At 36.0% G+C, this 19586-nt stretch overlaps 1 protein-coding gene across 1 annotated transcript in view; it reads left to right on the forward strand.

The window, feature by feature from the left end:
* LOC103270773 (adhesion G protein-coupled receptor L3) overlaps positions 1 to 19586 on the forward strand; it is a gene marked incomplete at its 3' end in the record, with an annotated part of 680895 nt that overhangs the window by 505336 nt on the left and 155973 nt on the right. The window contains exons 7-8 of the mRNA XM_008068295.2: positions 3427 to 3441; positions 5560 to 6360. Of these exons, the coding sequence (XP_008066486.2) occupies positions 3427 to 3441; positions 5560 to 6360 (816 nt within the window). The remainder of the gene's footprint in view (positions 1 to 3426; positions 3442 to 5559; positions 6361 to 19586) is intronic.

A 19586-nucleotide genomic window follows, 5' to 3' on the forward strand; every position in this document is an offset into this window, starting at 1 on the left:
CATTAAAATATTCAAATCAGTTTACAGATAATGTACTGCACATATGATTTTATATAGTATAACCAGAGTTTGTTTCACCACTTTTTACAACATGTGAAGGGAAACTTCTGGAATCAGAATTAAATGATAAGCAATGACTGGCTAATCCTAACTGTTGCTAAACTTTTCAACGACAAATTATATAGTCTTGCCAACCTGGGATAAGGAAATATGATTTGTGTGTGCTTGTTTCAACCTAAATTATAGGACTGTTTTATTTCAGTCTTGAAAATATCAAATGAATGATAAATGAGCTACAGCCAGTCATGACATGGGCAAGACCATAATAATTTTCTCCAAAGCAGAACTGCCTAATAAATCTTAATTTTGAATAACCAGCAAATAACAGAGGCAAGCTTTACTTGCGCTACAGCTTATGCCAATGACTCTGAAATTAGACCAGGACCAGATAATTAAAATCAAAATTTTACCAAATTACAGATGAGACAAGAGGTTCTTTGAAAAATGTAAATTCAGGCAACCCCCTCAAGCCCCCTTCCACTCTGGAGCTTTTCTGTCCTCTCAGTAAATCCTGCTTTCAAAAAAAAATAAAAAAGAAAGAAAGAAAGAAAAGAAAAATGTAAATTCTCACCAAAGTATAGGATAGCATTTACAGAATATCATTGATATCTTATCAATATTTTTTGTCACATAGCCTATATTTCTCCTTAAGTATTTGCTGAAGAGAGAAATATCACTCACAAGAAGTTAGGATATTTGCTGGCCAGGGACAGTGGCATAAGTCTGTAATCCCAGCTCTGGGAGACTAAGGTGGGAGGATTGCTTGAGCTCAGGATTTCAAGACCAGTCTGGGCAACATAGTGAGACCTAATCTCTACAATTTTTTTTTTTAATTCGTTGAGTGCAGTGGCACGTTTCCGTAGTCCCAGTCACTTGGGAGACTGAGGCAGAAGGATTGTGTAAGCCTAGGAGATTGAGACTGTGATGAGCCTCGATTGTTCCATTGCATTGGCGTTGCACTCCCATTGCTCAGGCAACAGAGTGAGATTCTGACTCAATTTATACATATGATATTTGCACTCATAAATAAGACTGTCAGCCGGGTTCGGTGGCTCAGCCTGTAATCCCGCGCCTTTGGGAGGCTGAGGTGAGTGGATTGCCTGAGCCTGTGGGTTCAAGACCCACCTGGGCAGGCGAGAACTCATCTCTACAATAAATCAAAAAATCAGCCGGGCGTGGTAGCACATGCCTGTAATTCCAGGTACTCGGAAGGCTGAGGCGGCAGGATCGCCGGTGCCCAGCAGGTCGAGGCTGTGGTGGCCGGGAGCGGCCACTGCGCTCCAGTCTGGGCGACAGAGTGAGACTCCAACTCAAAAAAATAAAAAATAAAAAATTAAGACTGTCTATGAATTTTATGTGAAAGAATATGACTAAAATTCCATGAGTGTACATTTTGTGTTTTAGAATGCACATACCTCAATATGTAATTCTCAGAAGGATGTATTTCAAGGAACCAAATTGGTTCTAATAATTTCTGTCTAGTTTAGTAGTAAAAATTGTTAACTTTCCAGCCCCAACCTCAACTCTCATTGTAATGGACCTCAGGTTCAAACTTGAGACTATTGATTAAGTAATTATTTAAGGTGTTTATATAAGCTTCTTCTAATTGTCAGTCTGAAAACAGGTTGGTTAGTATTCTCGTCTAAGCCTAAAGCGCATCTTTTAGATAAAGATTTTAACTGGCCTATGTTCAGTCATACAGTCCAGAGAACACTTTAGTTAATAAAAATTAAATGAGAGCGGGCTCGGTGGTTCAGCCTGTAATCCCACGCTTTGGGAGGCTGAGGTGAGTGGATTGCCTGAGCCTGCGGGTTCGAGACCCGCCTGGGCAACTTGGCAAGACTTCATCTCTACAGTAAATAAAAAAATCAGCTGGGCATGGTAGCGCGTGCCTGTAATTCCAGCTACTTAGAAGGCTGAGGCGGAAGGATTGCAGGAGCCCAGCAGGTCTGGCCGGAGCGGCCACTGCACTCCAGTCTGAGTGACAGAGTGAGACTCCAACTCAAAAAAATAAATAAAAATAAATAAATGAGGATGAGGATACATTTTGACAGCATATCGTATTGTTAAAAATACTTGCAAATTAGTGAGGAAAGAAATCTGAAGCTTCCAAAAAGTTGTTGGAGAGAAATTAATATAGTTTTTACAATAATAGAATACGTTAAATTTAGATCAGGGCACAGAAATCTCAACCAAATGTAATTACCTCAAACAGTATTTCTCACAAGTTTTTGAAAATTTCCTGGAGTATTAAATTGATTTATTGTATATAACATCTCAGTTTATCCCTTCTACTGGAATTGCTTTAGTTTTACATCACATGAAATCTGTGATTTTTTTTAAAAGTTTGTACTTATACACCCGTTCTTCCCTAACATCTGACATCTCCCCTTTTTTCTCATTGGTTTCTTTTTTTGTGCTAAGATGTAGACAAGTTGTCTCTGATAAGACAGATGTTTATAAGATAAAGAAGATGCTGCTTGATGAATTTTGTAGTATATGTTACAATTTCCCAAAGTTTGTACTGACTTGTATTGATCCATGCCTTAAAAATAATAATAGAATCTAACTTGACAGACATAAACATAACATATTTGAAAATCTGAGTTTATTTTTACAAGTGTTTGTTGACTCAGATAGAATTTCAGAAAAGGCCAAAGCTGGTAGCTCTTTATGTAAACTTTCTGATAATAGATTTTTCTGAAACACAGTATTTTTCCACAGTAATATCAAATATTGATGAATGGGGAGGAGAAAAGCATTTTGCATGAGAATTCTTAATCCAGTTATTCAGGGTAAGAACATTGCAAGTTAAAATGTAGTCCCATAAGGTATGTTTCTCATCAGACTAACAAGGTATGAAAAATCTTGGGCCTTAGGAAGTGAATTGCAGAGTAGTTGCTCTGAAAAGATCAATTCTTTGTGATGCATAAAAGCAAAGCTATTATGTTAAATAGCAGTATAAACTATATTTATAAGCGAGACTAGGCAAACTATTTAAAAGCATTCTGTGCATAATTGCCGACTTGCTTTTCAAATGGAAATATTGGTGTTCTTATAAATATTGTATTTCCTATGTCTGTAGTTTGGCATGGTATGTTTGTTTAATCTTAACTTGATTAATTTTGCCCCTTTTCCCCCAAAGTTTGTACTATATTCTAAAGCCTATAATGTGATTATCTTTTAAATAACTGTACAAGAGAAATGGGTTTTATGAAAACATATACTGTTCACTAAAGCAAGTATGAGTGAAATAAATTATTTACTTTCAGTTTGGAAGAGGTGAATAAAAAGTGCTTGGCCAATACCGTACCATTAATCTATTCTCTTTTCTCCTTTCTCTCTTTACTTCTCTCTCTCCAATAGAAGTGGAACAAAAAGGTAATTAAATACCTTTCATAAATTATATACTATTTATAGGCTAAGTTATTTAACAGTTTAACAATTAGTTAAAATAATTCTGTTATTAATTCTTATCTACTTTATGAAAATTTATTTACTACTTCTGCTGCTCAGCTTCACTTAATCTGTATTACTGACCAGTGCCAGTTTGATCCTTTTACCCTAAAATAGTTTAATAGTGTAAAATTTTCAAGAGTATGTTTTATTCCTCTTTATATTTAAGTAGTGAGAAATCCAGTAGATGGTGATGGATAGTGATTGCTTTAGATTTGTTTGCATTTCTATACTAGATAATTTTCCATAGCTCTGGTGTGGTCTCTCCATTCCAGTAATTTTTAACGATTGAGGGGAAAGGGGAGATAGTTTTCTGAAGTACCCTAAATTTCTGATTATTAACTGTAGCATAAATGTTATATACAATTTTGACAGCAGTGGATACCTCTGCAATATAATCATAGCAACCATATTAAAAATCCTGAGAAATTCTTATAATCATTCTTTCAATATTACTATTGATAATAAATTGACAATGGCCTGCTATCCTTGCTATGGAAGATTTGGGTAGTCAGCTTCCCCCTCAGACTTTTCATTTCTTCAAACATAAATTTTGGGGCATGTTAGGAAAGTAATTTTCTTGTCAATAATCTCCAAAACCTAGCTGAGTTTCATCTTAGATTATTTTTCATTGGATCTACGCTTATAGTTGCAGATAAAAAGCTAATCACTAATGCCAAAAGAATAATCCTTTAATCATTAAAAGAATGGGTCAACATCCAAATTCTGTGATTTTCTAATGTCTCCACCCAGTACACTTCTAATCATTTCAAACATAACAGTGAACTGCATGTTTATTTTCCGGTGTGTTTGCTTTGCAAGTATATTAGAGCAGTGTTTCCCATAGCAGGTTCAGCCCAACTCCACACTCCAAAGAAGCTCTCTATAAAAGAATCCTTCATACAATTAGTTTATGAAATTTGTTTGCTTTCCCCACTTTTACCTTGGAGATTCACTGAAGTATCTAAGCTATTAGAATTTCTGCCACAATTATATTTAATATAATATTTCTTAAACATGTGGCTGAAGATCTCTTTTTTCTTTTTGTGTTACTTCTAGTTATGCCTCTTGAAACAGGTGTTTCAAGGACCACCCTTTGGGAAACATTGCTTGATAGTCTCCTCATTACCGAAGAATAAACCAAATTTTCTTACCACTACTCACACAGTGTACTACTGAATTATCCTAAAACTCAAGCAAATCAGATGATTTCTGCCCATTTCATTCTGAAGTATGAGCAGCAAAATATTATAGCAAGTAATCTTGTTTTTTAATGCTCTACTCATGTAACAGTAAAAGGTACATGTTTTTAAGTTCCAATACTACTGTATTTAACAGGACATTTTTAACTGATTAAAATCTAGATCTTGGGTCCTTTTCTGTAACCTATCACCCTTTCTTCTTTCTTTGTTCCTTCTTTCCTTTCTTATTCTTCCTTTCTCTTTTTCCTTCCAGTATCCATCCATCACTCATTTTTAATTGTGTGGGTTGCATGCTCTGTGTGTGTTGTAGCAGCTTTGAGAACTTTATTGCTAGAAGATTCAGCAGACTGTATTACAGGGCTTTTCTTTTTCTTTATTTAAAAAAAATTACTATGGGATATCCATCTGTTTCTTAATGATAACTTGAATAGCTAACTTCATCAGAGTGGAAACAATATATTTTTATTTCAAAATAAGATATGTTCTTCAGTGAACTACTGAAAACATTGTGTATAACTTTTGTATTTGTTATATGTCTATAGAATACATAGACATATGTCACATCTGATAAATATCCAAAATATTATAACACCTGTTTTCATGGTAAAAATCACAGGAAAGCACCTAAAAAAGTTAAATATTTTATTAAACAAAGTCAAGATGATTTTGAAAGAAAGCCAGAATTAATGTGGAAGAATATTTTGTGTTCTCATAAGACTTCAGCAAAATAAGTGGTGGTGGTATCTCTTGTTAGAGTTGTACTTCATTTGGTGAAAAATAAAAATGTATGACAAAATATTAATTAATATATTTATTATTTTAACTCTTTCCCTTCCAACAGTTTTTCTTTGTCCTGGACTGCTAAAAGGAGTATACCAGAGTGAACATTTGTTTGAGTCCGACCACCAATCTGGGGCATGGTGCAAAGACCCGCTGCAGGCTTCTGACAAGATTTATTATATGCCCTGGACCCCCTACAGAACTGATACCTTGACTGAATATTCATCCAAGGATGACTTCATTGCTGGAAGGCCAACTACAACCTACAAGCTCCCTCATAGGGTGGATGGCACAGGATTTGTAGTGTATGATGGAGCTTTGTTCTTCAACAAAGAGCGCACCAGGAACATAGTAAAGTTTGATTTGCGGACTAGGATAAAGAGTGGAGAGGCTATCATAGCAAATGCCAATTATCATGACACCTCTCCTTACCGATGGGGAGGCAAATCTGACATAGACTTGGCAGTTGATGAGAATGGGCTATGGGTAATCTACGCAACAGAGCAAAATAATGGTAAAATTGTCATTAGTCAATTGAACCCTTACACCCTACGGATTGAAGGGACATGGGATACTGCATATGATAAAAGGTCAGCTTCCAATGCATTTATGATTTGTGGAATTCTGTATGTGGTCAAATCTGTATATGAGGATGATGACAATGAGGCCACTGGGAATAAGATTGACTACATTTACAACACCGACCAAAGCAAGGATAGTTTGGTGGATGTACCCTTTCCCAATTCGTACCAGTACATTGCAGCTGTGGATTACAACCCCAGGGACAACCTACTTTATGTATGGAATAACTATCACGTCGTGAAATATTCTTTGGATTTTGGACCTCTGGATAGTAGATCAGGTAAGTTCCTTTGATGATAGATCTTTGATGATTGTTTATGGGGAAATATTTACGGTTTGTTCTCAATAAGCTTATTGTATGTTATTGGTTAGCCTTTCTCTGTAGTCTTTCTTCTGGCTTATATACCTGAAAATTGCTCATTTTGTTGTATCTAAAAAAGGTTGCCGATAATCTCTTTCAGCTGTGAAATAGTATAACTGCAAGAAACTGGCTCTTTTCCACTTGCACAGAAAGGCCAATTTTTGGCCTTTCTTCTTTGAAGGGTATTTATCATTATCAGCTGGTTACTTCTTTGTATAATGAAGTGCACAAAACCCTTGCTAAAATAGAATGCCATCTTGTCTAATTAATTGTGAAACGCCCTCTGAAGTGCTATATACTTGGAATATGTCAAAAAGTTAACTGGATATTACCCATCAGGGTGCCCCATACCAATACTTTTTCACCTCATAGAAGGCATCATCTATGACCTTCCTTGTTGGGAATTTTGTCGTTTTGAGTGTGCCTATGTCTGAATGAATCTAATTGATATACAGATAAAAATGTTGATAGCTGATGAGTTCAGAAAAAGTAGATCTCAATTTTTATAAAAAATGGCAATACAGAACAATTTTGAGTAAACTTGACATCATCTTTCATTTGTTATTTAAAAGCTATTTCCCCCTCTAGAATTTATTTTAATATTATTTAAAGACAATCATAAATAGCTTTAATACTGAGCTCAATTAATATTTATAACTGAGCACAATTATCTTATTTTAAAGTTTAAATTTGTTAACTAGCCATAATAGTGTTCTTCAAGATAAAGTATAGTGGAAAACTAAGATATAAATGTCTATATTTTGGCAATAATGTTGCAATTTAAAAATCATTTTTATCACTCAGAGTTTAGCTGTTAATATGTCTTCATTTTCTGTGGTTTTTAAATCACTCTTTCACTAGCATGACATTTGGCTTTCTAACTTAGTCTATTACATACACATCTTACAGAACTAAATTTTAAGTTTTATATGGCCATGTCTTTGCCTTACCCCTCCTTTCATTATATGTTTATCTGACCATTATTTCAGTCTTCTTTGACTCTCCTGTAATATATTGCATAAATAAATAAGGCTCAGTAGCCGGGCTCGGTGGCTCAGCCTGTAATCCCGCACTTTGGGAGGCTGAGTTGAGTGGATTTCTTGAGCCCGCAGGTTCGAGACCTGCCTGGGCAACTCGGCAAGACCTCATCTCTACAATAAATCAAAAAATTAGCCTAGCATGGTAGCGTGTGCCTGTAGTTCCAACTACTTGGAAGGCTGAAGCGGAAGGATCACCAGAGCCCAGCAGGTCGAGGCTGCGGTGGCCGGGAGCAGCCACTGCACTCCAGTCTAGGCGACAGAGTGAGACTCCAACTCAAAAAAACAAAAACAAATAAATAAATAAGACTCAGTAACTCTTGTTGAACGAATAAAGATTTTCCACTTCTTATTCAGATAAAATGAAAAACTGGGTAGCATTTTCTCTAACACCCGAGAGGCTTCAGTCAGAGTAACAGCACTTTTTCCTGTAATTGGCAATGCTGATATTATGTTGAATTGGCTTTAATCAAAGGAAAGGCCTAAATATGCAATAGCAACAAAAGCAATTTCTTCTTACTAATTCTTCAAAATATCTTCTAAAACAACTGCGTTATTTGGTTTACTGCTGTACAGGTAAGGTTGCTTTTATTTTAAACCAATACACTCTGCAATTTAAAAGCTGAGCGAGAATCAATCATCTGGAGATTGCTGGGAAGACTATTTTTTCAGAGTTGTGATATTCTTTTTTTTTTTTGAGTTGGAGTCTCACTCTGTCGCCCAGACTGGAGCACAGTGGCCGCTCCCGGCCACCGCAGCCTTGAGCTGCTGGGCTCTGGCGATCCTTCTGCCTCAGCCTTTCAAGTAGCTGGAACTACAGGCCGGCTGATTTTTGATTTATTGTAGAGATGAGGTCTCGCCTGCCCAGGCGGGTCTTGAACCCTCGGGCTCAGGCAATCCACTCACCTCAGCCTCCCAAGGCGCGGGATTACAGGCTGAGCTACCGAGCCCGGCAGCTGTGATATTCTTAAACTAGAATTTATGTTTTGTTAGTGAAAACTCTGTGGATGGTTCTAAGCCTTTTTGACTCTTACTTGAAACCAGAAGTAATATTTAATTGCCTCAAAAGAATAACTCATAGTTTTTCGAGTTTAATGAGTGAATCAGGGGCAGTCACAATATTTCAAATTATATTTATTTAACAGACTAAACATTATTTTTATATGGAATAATAGGTAAGGCTAAAATTAATTAGCATCCCAGGTTTTGATCTGATAAGCTAAAGCAAATTCTTAACTCTGATTTCATAAAGTATTCTTAAAGAGTAAAATGATATCATAGTATCATGTATTTAAAGACTTGCCAAAAAACTATTTCCAGCATGCATCGGTAAACTTATGAATAATGTGTATGTGTTTACATACATACATAGAGAAAGGGAAGTTCATTGTAAATGTGGACATAAGGAAAATTATACCCTCATTTTATTTTATTTGTTTGTTAGTTTGCTTATGGGAGTTAAAATATAGGCTATCTTGCCCAAAACATACTACTGCCAATTTTTGCTAAAAGGATGGCAAACTGAGAAGCAATGCACTTCAGCTTTTAAAATGAATTCCTAACGTAAGCCGGAGATTCAATTTTCACTCTTTTTAAACAAAAGCAATTAAGACTTATTATTTAACACATAGTAAGATTTCACCTGTATTAAATTTATCAGCGTAATCACAAAAACTTATCCATTTTCATGCATGAATGCTCAAAATTAAAAACCTAGTACTTTAGCATGGACTTATTGCAGTTTAAAGGTGGAAAGAATAAGTACAGAAGTAAATTTTATGCATGGTATGTGTGGATAGGAGAACTTCAATTAGCATTAATAGAGGCTGTTCATCTTACTCCCCACAGTTTCAGCTGGGTGTTTTTCTTTAGTAAATTACATAGACATTCTTCAAAGAATTTTTCTTTAGTGAAATCTTCTTGCCATTTTATGATGGGTCTTCTTTTGTGTCTCCATACAGAAAACTTCAGCTTATTATAAGTATGTTGAGGTCAAAAACGAATCCTAAGTCTATAGAACCAAAGTCTCTTTGTTGTTACCATCTGTTCTTAGCAGACTGACTCTGTTTGCTCTGACTTTAACTGTGTTCTAATCAATGAAAAAAATCACACTTTTGGAATTTTTATATAAAGGAATCTGTTTTACTTCTCCTGTGTATAACTGTCCTGTACATCTAAAGATCTGGTGTTGGAAGATAAAAGGCAAACATGCTTCTTTTGGATATATAGAAATCCTCTTCTGACGCTTCCAAACATGAGTTTGACAGTCTGAAGGACCTGGGTTTGAATTCTCTCTGTAATTTATTTGAGAGTGGGCAAGTGGTTCAGTCTTTTAGTCTTGATTTCTTCAGTTGTAAAGTGGAAAAAATAATACTTCAGAAGATTACTGTTAAATTTTAATGAGATAATATTTGTAATATGCATATTACAGTAACAAACTTAACCTAATAGATACCAACCCTACAAGGACCTTTTTTTTTTTCTTTTAGGAATTGGGGGCTCATTTTATCACCCAGGCTAGAGTATAGTGGCACGATCATGGCTCATGATAGCCTCAAACTCCTGGGCTCAAGTGATCCTTTCACCTCAGCCTCCTGAGTGACTGGGACTACAGGCACATGCCACTATAACTGGCTAATTTTTTGACTTTTGTAGAGACAAAATCTCACTATTGTGCCCAGGCTGGTCTCTAATTCCGGGCTCAAGAAATCCTCCCACCTCAGGTTCCCAAAGTTTTGGGATTACAGGCATAAGCCACCGTGCCCAGCCCTACAAGGACCATTTTTATACACATTTTCTATATGAGACGCCTAAAACGTTGCGGCTCACATAACTTTTTCAAAAATTGACCAGCTGTTAGTGCAAGGCATTCTCCAGATACAAATATAATTTGAAGTTTATATTACCAGTTAACTACATGTATTTGTGTTCTAAAAATTGTATCCCTAAACCTAATCCGAACTGTGAGATCAGATGTTTTGTTTTGTTTTTACAAGGGTCATTTTTAATGTCAGAAATGGTAAACTTTGAGGAAAAACTTGAAGAAAAGCTAAGCTCCTCGGAAGTATTCTAAAAGTGGTTTCAGAAGTTATTTAATTCCATTTCCTCACTTTTTGCAACTCCATCCCCCAACTTTTAATTGTCACATTTTATGAAGTTGTTGTTTCTTATCCAGTTACTCATTACATAACATGTATGTTTGAATTATTTTTCAAAGGAAATGTCTTGGGCGATCGTACGATATATGATCTCAACAATACTCACATAAATTCATATCAATTGATTGTTTAACTTGTTTTTAAAATGCTTATGGAGACTATAAGTGAAATTTCCCCTTGAAAATTTCTTAATGGGCCTGTTCTTCTGGGCAGTGTTTAGACGAGATTTAAAATTGATGTTTCTTACGTTTCTCTAAAAACTTTTAGTTTTCTAAAATCTTTCAGAGCACTATCCTGTCATCACTTATTCTGCTTATTAAGTGTAAAACTGTCAGCATTTTTTGGTTTTCCTGCATGAAATTGGTGGAAAAATAAACCAGAACTCATTTTGTTTTACTTTATTTTCTGTCAGGGTCTCACTGTGTCACTCAGGTTAGAGTACAATGGCACCATCACAGTTCACCACAGCCTCGACTTTCTAGGCTCAGGAGATCCTTCCATCTCAGAATCCTGAGTAGCTGGGACTACATGCCAACACACTTGGCTATTTTTTTTTTTTTAATTTTAAAAAGGTCTCACCATGTTGCCCAGGCTGGTCTCAAACGCCTAGGCTCAAGCAGTCCTCCCACCTCAGTTTCTGAAAGTGCTGGAATTACAGGCATGAGCCACCACAATCAGCCTAGAACTTTAGTTTTCATATAGCAATTATTTTTGCAAACAATTTCTTAGAAACAATTTTAATAATACAGCTATATTTCCCATATTAAGGAATATGCAAAAACAGATAATCTCCGCTTAATAAAAAACTTTTTTGGGAACATTATAATTAAAATTTGATTCACATTAAAATAAACCTGCCAATATTGGTTTAGACATTTATGTCTAAAAATTCTTAGATAGTCCCTAAAGAATAGAAGCTACTCTGTAAAGATTTGTTGAATGATTAAATAAATGAATGAATAAATGAATAACATACATATTTTTAAAATCTGCTGCTTGTTCGTCAAGGAGATTGGTCTATAATTCTCCCTCCTGCTTTTTAAGAATATGAGGTGAATAGGGGTGTTATTTCTAAATGTGCTTTGCTAAGAACAATTTTTTTTACTGTTTGGCACCTACTTTTATAATCTAAGAAGTTTCATTAATTCACTCATTCACCTTTCCCTCCCCTACCCGCTGTGCCTGGCTTCTCCAGTTCACGAAGATTGTTGTGAGTTTGGTTTATCTAAAGGAAGTTGAGTAGAGGTTAAAGAGAAGTAGCAAAGCACATTAAAATATAATGTGCTGTCTTCCAGAAGTGATTAGAATTTAAACTCAGTCGTTTCACAATATGGAAGAAAATGACCAACTGTTTAAAGAATTTTATATTAAGAACATATTCTCAAATTTTTTACTTGACAAATTGAAGTTGAAGAAGGAATTTCTTCATCTTGGAGAAAATGGAAAATGGATTATCCAACAGTGCATAATTGTGTTCTCTTAAAAATATATTTTGCAGCCGGGCTCGGTGGCTCAGCCTGTAATCCCACGCCTTTGGGAGGCTGAGGTGAGTGGATTGCCTGAGCCCGCGGGTTCGAGACCCACCTGGGCAGCGAGACCTCATCTCTACAATAAATCAAAAAATCAGCCGGGCGTGGTAGCACGTGCCTGTAATTCCAGCTACTTGGAAGGCTGAGGCGGAAGGATCTTTGGAGGACACCTGCCTGTATCAAAAATATTTGCAAGTGCTAGCACTTGAGTATAAAGTACATGTGAAAGTGTCTTCTCTATTTTTTCTGGGAAGAGTACTAGATCTAGAACTATCTAATCTAGAATTTTCTTCAAATGTGACTTTAAACTGAACCTCTTTCCTATCTTATAAAATACAGTGTACACTATACATTGATCATTGCTTTCAGTTGGCTATCTTTTATGAAATGTACATTAAAAATTTTCAACTAATACTTAACTCTTTCACAGGGTATTTGAGCGATTCTCACGTTGGCACCATAACTCGAAATCTGATCAATCTAGTGTGAGGGGATCAGATTGTTGCATCATTTGCATTCAGCTGTTATTAGTGACTGGTTTTAACTGACTTTCACTCAACTGTTCTCTCTCTCAGACCACCTTGTGCAGAATTAATTATTCATTAATAAAGAGGAGGGAAATGTGAGTTATTTATTTTCTTTGATTCTTACAGTTTGTTTCTAAATTATCCATACAAAAATCTAAATTTTCTTTGTCGAGTATACAAATGTTTTCCAGTATTTTCCCACTGAAAGAGACAGAGGAAGTAGACTCAAGTTGACAATAGCAGGCAGAGAAGCCCAGTTCCAAAAATGTTTGAAAATTAGTATTTCTAACAGACCTAAAAATTTGCTGTTTGAGATTTGGTGCAAAACACATCAAACCATAAGAACTAACGATAGAACAATAAAGACATGTAACCACTGTCTTGCACCTACTCTTCGGCTTCCTGAATGCAATCCACATTTTTTGAAAGCCATTTGAGATTATGCAACTATAATGATTCTTATTTATGCTAGAGATTATAGAATCTAAACCAACAACCAAAAGCCTGCACATAACAGTTTAACAATGAAGATAGGGTGAACCTTCTGTCCTTATAATATGCTAATTAAGTGCATTTGTGTCTCTAGTAAAAGCTGTGGCTATGTAGTGATGAATAAGAACTTTAAACACACATGACACCTCGTTAAAATGTAATTTTCACATCATATATCTGAGCCCTTTACTATGACAGCTGAGTAATGTGAGTGCTGGGCAGAGAATCTTGAACATTTTGAAACTGCCACGTATTTAATAGGTAGCTGAATCTGCTTCCTGAACGGTTTAGTTAAATATGGTGCACCCTAGTCAGAAAATAGAACCTGAAAGAAGCGGGATCTTAAATCAAACGTGTCCTCTGCCTATGGGCATGATTCCTTCACTGTTCCACTTGAGATGCCACATCGTCTCTAAAGTTTAATTTACATCTATCTTAGTAACTAAGTGAACTTTACAGAAAGAAAAAAATAGCCAGCAACTTGTTGCTAATTTCAGCCCTGTCTGTATTTTTATGCATCAGCTGTTTCCCCGTGGGCAGAGAAGTCCCTTCTTTTTCTTTCCAGTGCTTCTTCATTGCCTGTGGTGACAGCTGCTGCCTAGAGGACATCACTGCTGCTGATTTTCAGGGAGCGCAGCCAAAACTTGCAAACTTTGCAAGAGCTCTATTCTGTTGCCGCTTAACGTTAGCCGAAATTTTCTTCTATGTTTTATTTTGTTCTTTTCACCTTTCCTGCATTTTTCTCTCTTCATAATGGAGGGCTAAAACTTTTCAATAACCCGGGCTCGGTGGCTCAGCCTGTAATCCCGCGCCTTTGGGAGGCTGAGGTGAGTGGATTGCCTGAGCTCGCAGGTTCGAGACCCGCCTGGGCAACTTGGCGAGATCTCATCTCTACAATAAATAAAAAATCAGCCGGGTGTGGTAGTGCGCGCCTGTAATTCCGGCTACTCGGAAGGGTGAGGCGGAAGGATTGCAGGAGCCCAGCAGGTGGAGGCTGTGGTGGTCGGGAGCGGCCACTGCACTCCAGTCTGGGTGGCAGAGTGAGACTCCAACTCAAAAAAAAGCAAAACAACAACAACAAGAAACTTTTCAATAATGACATTTTCTGCTTTTCAGGCCTCTGAGTATAAAAAACCACAGTTCTATACGAAGCCAAGCAGCACCTAGCCTTGTAGAGCTGAAGCTGGTGTTTGCTATTAATCCGACACCAGGTGAACTTCCTAAGAGATGAGACAAGAGGCAAGGGATGAGAAGGTTCACAAATGCGATGACATTCATTTTTTTTTCCTGCAAGGTGAAGTCCCTGACAAATGTATAATTATTAGGAAAGTAATCAAAATTATTTCTACATGGAATTCACAGTCATAAAAGGATGCCTTACTTGTGATTAAGGCTCCCACTCACGCCATCTCCCCGCTTATTTGCACGTCCGCTAGAGGACAGGCAGGTGGAGTTCTAAGGTAGCACTCCTAGATAAGTAATATTTTTGCCACTGTCACCAACCCTTGTTATTACTTATCTAGGAGTGCTACCTTAGAACCCTATGCTTCTCCCCATATTAGAACAGATAGGTCAGAAGTTATAGCTGTTAAAATAGCCAAGTCTGACATTGATTTACCTCTGTTTTTAAAAATTTTAAAATTTCAAATAGCGTTCAGATACCTTAGACTAGGGTTGACAAACAGTAGTATGAGATTTTAAACACAAAAGCATTTCCTTCTTAATAACTATTTTACCACAAGAAAGCTAAATTCTCCTATAATTAAGATTTATGAGGCCAGGCAGGGTGGATCATGCCTGTAATCCCAGCATTTTGGGAGGCCGAGGTGGGAGGATCGCTTGAGCCCAGGAGCTCAAGATGAACCCGGAGAAAATAGTGGGACCTTATCTCTACAAAAAATAAAAAGATAAATTAGTTTGGCATTCTGGTACATGCCTGTACTTGAAAGGTTGAAACGGGAGAATCACGTGAGGCCAGAAGGTCGAGGCTGTAGTGAGCCAGATCGTTCCATTGCACTCCAACCTGGGCAACCCTGTCCCCCAAAAATAAATGAATACAATTTTTAAAAAATGATTAATGAGCAAGTAATTTAGGATGTCTAAGTGACAGGTTAAAGCTACTATACCATATAATTTTATGGGATGAAACATGTTGTCATATTTCCCTGAAAACAAATAGAGAATACCTCTTCGTATTTGCTCAAAAGTAATTCGGCTTGTGTTTCTTTATGCCCTTCAGTGGTATGAATATATGACCAAACCTTTTGCATGTGTTTATCCCAGAGAAGTTACAAATCAAAATTACCCAGTGCTTTCCATACGAAGTGGCTTGTGACTGAAATATTTTAGCCTGAAATTTAAAATTAAAAAAAAATAACACTAGAAAAAATATACACAAGTATAAATGAAGAGTTAGATATTTGTTGACATTAAGATTTTTCTAAGAATTTCTCTAATGCCAGTGTTTTGTTTTTTTTTTTTAAGAGAGAAATGTCTTGGAAGAAACTTTTGTCTTTGAAAACACGAAATTAGCACCATCTTTAAGAACACACTATTCATTAAAAATATTAAATAGACTGTAATTTTTAAAACATAGCAAACCTTTTAAATCTATCGTAATTTTGCTATTGGCATTGAAATTAATACACTAAATAAAAATGTAGACTTTTGTATTTTATAGAGAAACCCCTTGAGGGGAATGAGTGGTTTGTGGAAAGGAGGTTTGAAAGTGGAATTTTAAAAAATCCAGAAAGGAAAAGTGGAATTTGAGATTGTGTTTGAGTCAGAAGCCAGGTGGTTGGTTGATTGATTCATTTTTTTTCTTTCTTTTCTTCAGTCAAGTAATATGACCTTAAGTATACGTAAGGCCAAGCACTGTCCAATGAACTACTGTTGTAATCACAACAATGCTCTGTCCCTTCCCTCGTGGAATGCAATTAAGATGAAGAGAAAAAGGGGGATTGCCAAAAAATAGTGGTATCCCCTACTATTTATTATCTATTTCCATTGCTGACCATTTACAATGATTATCAAATTCAAGTATAATAATCATCATGCAAAGAAAGCATCATACTCATTTCCAGATGAAGAAATTGAGGATTAGAGAATTTAAATAATTGAAATGTCACATACACAGTCCAGAACTGCATTTAGAATCCTAGCCTGCCTGATTCCTGCCATGTCATGTCGCCTCCATCAATGATTAAAAAGAATACAGGTACCACAACTGAGAAGCAAGGGAAAACACAGGAAGGCAAAGCACCTGTAGTAGAATTGAAGTCAAAGCAGGTAAGCTGAAGTGCAAATACAAGATAGCAAGGACACACCAAGTCCTCAAGTGGGGTAGGGACAGGCAAACAGTAGCTAGTGTTGTAGAGTACCATCATCCTTGTGGGTTTCATATACATATTTTAATCCTTAAAACAAACACCATTAGATAAAGAGGAAGGAACTAACACTTAGGGCTATAATATCTTCTGTCCAGAGAAATCCAATTTGTAAATGTAGATTTGGACCCAACTCTAAATGTAGAAAGCCGAAGTATTTTATAATAGAAAAAAAAAAATGAATATAATACACGCAAGGAAACAGTGGAATGGAATAAAGTGGTGTGTGAATTGCAGTGTGTATGTGTATGCATGAAATTCTCAAATACTTGACAAAACAAACTTTAATACTGGAGGATTAGAAAGATTAGTTAGAAACTTTGGCAGAGATTCTGAGCAATATGATGGACTTTAGTGATTTGGGGACTTGATCTTTATTAGATATAAATTTAGCACATATTACTTTCAGTTTCTTAATTCAGATGTGTTGCTAGCAATATTCTCATGCTTATAATCTGTAAGCAAGATTGACAAAAGGGTAAAAATGATAGTGAAATGGGGAAAAAGTAGACTGAAGAAACAAGAAAGGAAGAAAGAAAGAAAAGGGAAGTGATGAAAGGACACACACTTTCAATTTTAAAAAGGTTTTTTCCCCCAAAATTGATTTAAGTAATCTCAAGTAGTTAAAAATATGATTAAAGACAAAGAGAAATGCTTATACAGTGCTGGTTGGAGTGTAAATCGCTATAGCCATTTGGAGAATAACTTGACAACATCTATGTAGGGGAAGAAAAAAAATCCTTTTCATTGTATTCGTCTAAATTCTTGGCTAGGGCTCTGTAACCAAAAACAGATTAACAAGAGAAAAGATTACAAATGTTTGTTTTTAATTTACTTAGTAAAAGTTGTTTTGTTTTGTTTTTTACCACATGGAAGTCTTTATAAGGAAATAAAAAGACCTTCCGAGTGGTTAAACCTGAATGATTTTATAATAGGTTTGATAAAGAAAGGAAAATCATGGAAAATGTGATAAGACAAAGGATATGAATTAAAAGTAATAAACTGGGATATCTCAGCAAGGCCTGTTTATTCAGATTTTTCTCAATATCTCTTCATCTTCAGAAATATAGATGCTCTTTTCATCAGGGTAATGGAGGGTACATCTTACATGCTGGTGTTATGACCTGCTTCAGGGGAAATTTACAGGCATGTATTTTTCTGAACTAGCTGTTTCTCGGCAGCTCAAAATACTCAATATGTCAAGATGCCATATTTTGGAGTATTATATTCTGAACACATCATTTCTTCATTTGAAACTCCCAGAAACTGAGGTGGCAGATTGTCCCACATTCCATCAAACAAGTCTCTCAGTCTGGGAACAGGTTAGTTTAGTTAAACAGTGTGTCTCATTTCAGCACCCAGTGTAAGGGTAGGAATAGGGTACCCCCTTACTCCTATATATGATATGAACAATCAGGCATTTGATAAGGCACACTTCAATGGAAACAAACAAAAAGGTTAATGGTTAGAACAAACTCTAAACTCAGTTTTTTACTTCAGAAGGCAGACCCTCAAGATTTCTAGATGTTTCTCTTAAAGTGACCTTAGATAGTTGAATAAGAATGGCAGTAACCATCCATAAATTTCCTGACTTGCAGTTTTAATGCTTCTGGTTGTGGTACAGTCATGGTTATTTCTCAAAGCAGAGTATGGAGATTCCCAGTCACGATTTGCAAATTTTCTTTAGATATTCCTAATAAGTAAAGTTTTCACTCTTAGCTTTCAGTAGTGCCAAGTTAAGAGGGTGAGAGAAAAATGTGAAATGTTGATTTAGACAGTTATCGGAGGCAACTAGAAAAACTGAGCAGGATTCATTCCAATTGGCAGACAAATAACAGTACTTCAAGACGGATATAGTGGCTCACGCCTGTAACCCCAGCACTTTGGGAGGCAGAGGCCATACTATTGCCTGAATCTTAGGGGTTCGAGACCTGCCTGGGTAACTTGACGTGATCTCGTCTTTACAATAAATCAAAAAATTAGCTGGGCACGGTGGCATGTGCCTGTGGTTCCAGCTACTTGGAAAGCTGAGGTAGAAGGATCACCAGACCTGAGCAGTTTGAGGTGGTAATGGCTATGAACTACACTTCAGCCTGGGTGACAAGAGTAAGACTCGTACTCAAAAAATAACCAAAAAAACACAGTACTTCAAAGACAATGAACAGGAATAGATTCTAATAACCTACATAACGCCCTATGGTTTTCCATTGAAATATAATTTTATTCTCTATGGTCACACACATTTCTATAAAACATAATCAATATAAGACTACTTTGCTTGCAGAATAAGTCTATCTTATTAAACTTAGCCTGATTATTTACATAACTGCACTAAGAATTATAATTAACCACATAGACTCCTTTTTTGAGTTTGCTTAATAACTATATATAAATGACAAAAGATTGAATTGGCCATGATTAAAGATCTGATAAGAGTGCATTATGATGTGTTATATAACATTTTAAGATAACTGGAACTATGGACATAAAGACGTTGACAAGTTTCTAGGAATTCCACTTACATTCGGAAACATTTATTTTAATAACATATACCCATACAAATACAAGTTAAAGAAGGCTAAACAGAACTTTTTATTTAACAGTGATTCCCTAGCCTATAATTCTACCACTTTGAGAGGCAGAGTCAAGATAATTGCCTGCACCCAGGGGTTCAAGACTAGCTGTGGCAAGTTGGCAAGACCTTGTTTCTACAATGAATTTTTAAAATGATCTGGGTGTGGTGAGAGAACAAAGTTTTCGATATTTTTCAGGGACCCTCTGAGAAATTTCCAAGTTAGTTTAAGGTCAAAAATACTTTATTTATAATCTGATTTGGGAAAATTTTTCACAAATATTAAAAATTTTTAGCATTTAATTAAGTAGGATCACTGATTATTATGAAACAATATTTATTTATTTAACTAAAGTGTCAATCAAATATTTCAAAGGCAAATACTGTACATTACATAATTGTGAAAAAAATTTAGCTCTTCTAGCATTGAGAAAACTTAGTTTT

The sequence above is a fragment of the Carlito syrichta genome, unplaced genomic scaffold, assembly GCF_000164805.1.
Source record: "Carlito syrichta isolate Samal-C Ts95f unplaced genomic scaffold, Tarsius_syrichta-2.0.1 Scaffold309933, whole genome shotgun sequence".
In the NCBI taxonomy this organism is placed as follows: Eukaryota; Metazoa; Chordata; class Mammalia; order Primates; family Tarsiidae; genus Carlito; species Carlito syrichta.